Consider the following 6,703-nt stretch of genomic DNA (forward strand, 5'->3'; position numbering starts at 1 on the left):
TAATAATCAGATAGAACTGTTAAACAAAGGAATTAAAATGTATACAAAAAAGTATTATAACGATTGCTTTTATATTATTAGTAATAGATATTTAGTAATAGATAATTAGTAATTATAATACTTTCTCGTTTGCCGTCAGCATTCAGCAAATATGCATTTATATAATTTAAACAAATCTTTGAATGAATAATGATAATTTCACAAACCTTGCAGACTTAGTCGAATCTAGTTGAGATCTTGTGAAGTGTGCATTTGTATCCTGCATGATCGCGTGTTCTCTGCATGACGGTCGGTCCGTGAGAATTGAATGCTGACAGGAGGAGACGCGCGATCGACAAATTTTAAACTAGTGATTTCAAATTATGGTGCGCTTTATGCATTTGCCCACTGTCATATTCATGTCGTTTTCTTTGCGTGCTGTAAGTAAAATGAGTGTTACCTTGGCTTTATTTGAAAAAAAAAAAAAAAAGATTCCCAATGCAAACAAACTTCCCAGGATACTGAGTGCCCTGTTGGTTACAGTGTTTACTTCCTTTTTAATTAGATTTTTATTCAATATTTATTTATTTGTGAAAAGTGCTTTGTCTTCTAAAGTATATATATTTATTTTACACAATTATTTTTAATCCATTTTCAAATTATTTCAAATTTCTTAAATATCAATTAAAATAAATAAAATTATATCTGCTTTATATCGCCCATCGGCTACCCTGCTTTCCAAGATATCGGCATCGGCTGTCAAAAATACCCATATCGGTCGTCCACTAATTGCCACTGTTCCATACGTGCCACCTGCTGTCAGAGAATGAATTTGCATCTCAGTTTCACAAAGCTAAAGTCAGACCATTCTGTTTTTGCTTCAAATTTCGAAATTATACAATTTAATCTAGATTAAAAACGGGTTGGATCATGATTAAAATACAGTGGTTGCCTCTAATTTTAAATGGAAAGAGCACAGACAAAGCCTTAGTTTGTTTATATGATTAATTTTATTTGTATTTGTATTATATTGTATTATTTATTTGATTTGGGGTTTGTTTTAAAATGTCAATTTCGTTTTATTTGACATTTCAATTTCACAAAGAAATGTGCAGCATTTTGTCCAAGCAATATAAAAGGACACCTTTTCATTTAGAGTTTGTCTTAAATCTTATTTTGTTAAAATAAAGTCATGACAAAATCGTATTGTGAAATCAGTATCGTGAATTTTATCGCATTGAGTTGAGTGAATCGTTACATCCCTACAAAGCAATATAAAAGGACACCTTTTCATTTAGAATTTGTCTTTAATCTTTTGTAAAAAATAAATAAATAAAAAAAAAATCCCTACATCCCTAATTATGCTCTCTTACGAAGTCTTGATTTGGTTTTTGGGGTGTACTAGAATAGGTTTTCCTTAAATTAATTATTTTTCACATATTTAACATTATTGCAGCACCTCGCTTCCCAGTCTGTCTCAAATGCCCTGTTTAGTTTCTGTTTCGATGAAACCCATCCTTCCAAAATACGAAATGTGCCCTGATTGGTTAGCTGGCCCAGTGTGTTGTGATTGGCGAACTGCTTAGAGCATGTTATGGAAATGACACACCACTTACCATAACTGCAAGTTTCATCTGCTCAGCTGTAAATAGTAACAATGGCGTTAATTTCGTGATACCAAATTGAGCCCGATTCAGCCCCTGGAAATGTTAACAAACGAGGATCATGCAGAACCTTTGAAAGCATGGATTTTACAGGATGTTTCAGAGTGGTATATATATATATATATATTTATATATTTTATTTTTTATTTTTTTATGTATATAGTCATGGTCTCTAGTGCAGCTCAACCAGGCCTCACACCCTTTTTCGTGGGCAGAAATTATTGAAATGAGTGATATTGTGTCTTCATATTATAAGGAAGAAGTGTGCTGTAGTCCGAACAAGCAATTTTTTGTAGTTCTTAAAGCATTTTCTGTTAAAGAGAATATCTCACTTTGGAATGGACTTTGAGCTTTGTAACTTTGCAGATCTTTTTTTAAGGCCAAACGGCAACATTACACACTAACTAAAGATGAAAAAATTAAAAAGCATAATAGAACCCCTTGAATGATTCAATGAAAATTTATTTTTTTTAATAACCAGTTATTGTCAATGTAACAACGTTCGTAGTTCGGGAAGAAGGAGGCGGGAACCGGCGAACACTTAAGACTTTAATTTTGTGTTTGTTTATTTTATTAAAGCGGCAGCCCCTCGCGGACGACTGCCGCACATCAAACACAAAATAAAATCCAGGCCTGGTCCTCTCTCGTCTTTCACTGTCGTAACTCCACCTTTTATACTTCCGGAGCTCCTCCGTGGGACTAGAGACCGGTGAGTGGTGCAGGTGTCGCTCATCATCAATTACTCCACTGGCCTCGCTCCGTTCCCACGGCTCTCAATCCCGCCCCCACTCGTCACAGTCAACCTGTTAGTTCTAGTGGGTGACTTACTATCCAACAAGCTACAATATTAAACAAGCTACCAAACAAGCTAGGTAACGTTATAATTGCTAACATAGCGGACTCATGGAAAAATACATTGGTTATCATCTTTTTTTGTCATGACTAATTTATTAATTGCATTAATAAATTAGACTCCGCATTGTCTGTATTAAAGAGAATCTGTATTAAAGAGATTTGAATCACTTCATACGATGTTTAAAGTAAATAAAATAGCCTTACCAGCCTACTTACTGGAGTTCCACAACGTGCTACTGACTTGTATGTATGGGAAGCGAAACAGCGCGATGTTACAGAGTTTGCGCTGCGCTGACCTGTCAAAGGCTCAACCTGTCAAACTGACTTTCGTGTGTTTGGCTTCCCATAGTCCATATAATGAATCACATTGAAAGTGTGACCGCTGACCATGTCATTCTGTAACATGGGCAGTGACAAAAGTATGTGCTGCTCTTGCTCCGCTGACGCAATGTGAAAGAGCCATAATAGACAACGGAATCGTAGTCATTGAGGAATAAGTTTGCATGGAGTTTTGAATTGAAATCACAAGCTTTTAATGATTAGTCGTGCAGCTCTTGTTCTTGTGGAAATGAATGGCCAAAATGCATGAATTTTTTTTCTGTTTTTAGAGTGTTGTGTAAACACTTCCGAGATGTGACAATAACATGACATTGATATTGTGATCACAAATTAAGAATTAATTCTAAAGATCTAAAGTTAGGGTTAAACTCTTCAAATGAAATTCTTAATACATGGACTTTGTGGTACTGATTGGTTCCAGGCATTCAGGAAGCTTCCAGCCACCACTGTGTTTGTTCGCTCGGGCCAGAAGAGAACTGGTCCCCCAAATGAGCCTGGTTTCTCCCAAGGATTTTTTTTATCTCCATTCTGTCACCTGATGGAGTCTGAGTTCCTTGCTCTTGTCGTCTTCTGGCTTGCTTAGTTAGAGTCTGAAAGTCACATAACTTTCAGAAAATCTATCGAAATGACCACACTGACACCATCGGATGAGAACAAACATTTGAATTAAATCAAGCTGAACTATTGTCTTCTGTGGAGCTTGCAACTCTGTTTTCGAACTGAACTGAATCAAAATGGACTAAAGCTGAATAACAACATTGCTGCTGATGAACTGGACCTGTTTCAAAATTTGATAATTCACACTGTTATTGATTATAACTTAACCGACTTGACCTGAGTAATGACACTGTCATCTTTCAGAGCTGCTTGACAACAGAATGATCTGAACTGTCTCCATTATTGAGTTTCCATAATTGGTTCTGATATTTTTCTTGTTTATCACTGTGAAGCTGCTTTGTGTAGCACTTTTTTTACAATCTGTTGCGAAAAGCACTATACAAATAAATAAATACAAATAGATAACTGAAAATAAAATGAAAAATGGATGGATGAACTGCAGCATTGAAAAGTGCTGAATATGTGCAAGAGCTATCAACAATTGTAGGATAATTAGCACACATTTTATCACTAGTAGATGATTGGAAGTTTGACTTCTAATTGTTAGTTTGATAGGTAAAGTCTAGATAGCTGGCTAAATCAGAATATTTCTTTACAGGCTCTAAAAGTAACTTTTAGATCACTATCATTATAATGAATTAAGAAAAACAAGTCATGCTCTTCATTGATTATAGTCGGACTCGGAGTGAATAAGTATTCCTACAGTTTCATCACCTCTCTTGTGTAGACATACTCTGTACAAAAAATTGGTACACATCTGGATAAGTCACTTCATAAAAATGTTTTATCTGTTTTGTAAGGAAAAAATTATTGTCTGAAGTCGATAGTTTCTTATTTTCGTATATTATTTATGCAGACCCTATTGCTTTAGCTAGAATCAAGTATGGACCTTCAGGACCTTGTAGTTCCTTTGTTATAGTTTATGCCATGGAGTAGGGCTGCATGATAAATCGCATGTGATTGTCATGTGCATCTTGTCAGTAAAGCCGGTTCTGTGATTAGTAGTAAATCTCCATCACGTGCTTTCAGTTGGAGCGGCATTTAATACACAGAGCCGTAGTTTACTGACAAGCTACGCGATTTCGCATTAATAATCGGAGATGAATCGCATTCGATTATGAACGTGATATTGCGTAGCTTGTCAGTAAACTACGGCTCTGTGTATTAAATGCCGCTCCAATGCGATTTATCGTGCAGCCCTACCAATGGCGTGTAATACAATATATAATACATTAGTCTACTAATATGTTTTAGCCACAGCTATCTAGCTTACAACCTCCTTAAAATTCTGTAGTTAAATTTCTGTTCTGTTTCTTTTTAGTAAGACCCCTTCTCATCTCCACAGAGCCCTGTGAATGTCGGCTCCTGGCTAGGCGGGCAGAGCTTTTTATGGAAATGAAAAATTTCGGTCAAGCCATCAAGGATGTGGACACCATGTGCCGACTCCGTCCCCTGTGGCCAAAGGTAGGAATCTGTGACGAGACACGCATACACGAACCATGGCTTTAAAGTCCCCATGAAATCAAAATTGAAGTTTTTAGTTTTTTAGTATGAATATGTTAGCCTTAAGGTTATCTAAAAGCTAGTGTGCTCCAAAACAATGACACAATTCACATTTAGAAGATATAAACATTAAAAACTTACAGTCTCTCACTTCCGCCAATATGGATCAACGATTTTGATGGCATACCCTGGCCTGCACTTCAGCTTCTCGTCAAACATTGTCCAATCAAATGCTTTCTAGAATCTGAAGTGTCCCGCCCCCTACACTACAAATAGACTATAAATAAACTGCTGATAGGTCACTTGTTAACAGAATTAGTATTTTCTGTATGCTGAATGGCTCATAGTGCACTATAAGGGGGATATGGAACGATTCAGACAGTGTAAATATGCTTTCCATTGGGTCGAAAGACGCACACAGTCTACTCCGGTCCAGAGACACGATAGTAAAGAGCAGATCATATGTGCGAGTCGCGCAGACCACAAAATGTATCGGACCCATTTGAATTCTACACAGAATGCTATATTTTTATAGCGATTTAGATCAGATTAGGTGGAGGAACGGTTAGACAAACGCCACTAACGAGTAGAAGAGATAAAACCGGTGCCCTGCACCAACATAAATGACACCATTTTCATCCTCAGCATCATAATAACTGTTTTGCTTTAGTAACAGTTTAATATTGAATCTAAAGGGCTAACCTATTAGACTGTGGCTGTCATAAGCTGTCAAATGCGGCTTTACCAAGCTCAAAGGCTCTGGCCCAAGCTGTGATATTATAAGCAAAACGCTGTTGGCTATTTAAAAAGGGGGCGGGGCTGCTCAATATATCCCGCCCTGTCTTCTTGTTACAGTTTAAATTACGTCACCACATAGCATAACGGTGCGTGTTTCAAGGCACTTCAGTGGACCTTTAAAATCCCACAAGTTTTTAAGACCCTTTCACACCAAGTGCAAATATTCAAAAGATTTTGAATGGTAAAAATATGTTCTTGTGGAACTACTAAAACCAGGGACAAGTCATCAATCTCTTGTTCTTAGGACAGATATTCCATGTGTTTTGAAAAAAGAAATCGAACTAGATCTTACCAGGACAGAAAGTGGATAGTTCCAAATGCATCAAGATGAGGAGTACATCAGAGATTATCTAGTTTGAGAAACTGACCCAGCTGGCAGCTTCGTTAAACACCTTAAAATAGCACTTTTATCTGCTTTCTTCAACAGAAGACTCTGGGGTTTTGACGCTTGAGGTAGAGTTTCAAAGAAAGATGTCCTACATTACACGCATATTGAACATCCTCAAATAGCGAACCATATATATATATATATATATATATATATATATTTATTAGTGGTGTCAAAATTAGCGCGTTAACGCAGGCGATTAATTTGTCCAGTTTAACACGTTAAAAATATTTAACGCAGGGGCGGGGCTAGGGTTGGCCACCCCACTCACAACTGCTGCTTCTGTCACTTTTTCTCTTGACAAGAAGATCATTTATTCAGTCGCAGAATGACTGAGGCTCTTCAATAAAGGCGCCGGCGCGCGCTGTAGCCTGTATCCTTTCATATCAAAGCGCGAAATAAACTACATAAACTACGGCATGGTCAGTTAAGTCATGAAGTTACCAAAAAGGCGATTAAAGCTGCCTTAAACTGTGCATGCATGTAATATATTTTATGAGTCAGCACTGTCTCACTCATCTAACACACCCGATTTAACTCGTCAGCTCATTAATAGAGA

At 36.9% G+C, this 6,703-nt stretch overlaps 1 protein-coding gene across 2 annotated transcripts in view; it reads left to right on the plus strand.

Moving 5' to 3' along the window:
- The window catches only part of LOC107754570 (LON peptidase N-terminal domain and RING finger protein 2-like), a 45,942-nt gene that overhangs the window by 13,181 nt on the left and 26,058 nt on the right, over positions 1 to 6,703 (plus strand). The window contains exon 2 of one of the 2 annotated variants that reach the window (XM_016571058.1): positions 4,777 to 4,919. In XM_016571058.1, the coding sequence (XP_016426544.1) occupies positions 4,777 to 4,919 (143 nt within the window). The remainder of the gene's footprint in view (positions 1 to 4,776; positions 4,920 to 6,703) is intronic. The other variant, XM_016571059.1, reaches the window with a different exon arrangement.

The sequence above is a fragment of the Sinocyclocheilus rhinocerous genome, unplaced genomic scaffold, assembly GCF_001515625.1.
Source record: "Sinocyclocheilus rhinocerous isolate Xijiao unplaced genomic scaffold, SAMN03320098_v1.1 scaffold2517, whole genome shotgun sequence".
NCBI classification, from domain to species: domain Eukaryota; kingdom Metazoa; phylum Chordata; class Actinopteri; order Cypriniformes; family Cyprinidae; genus Sinocyclocheilus; species Sinocyclocheilus rhinocerous.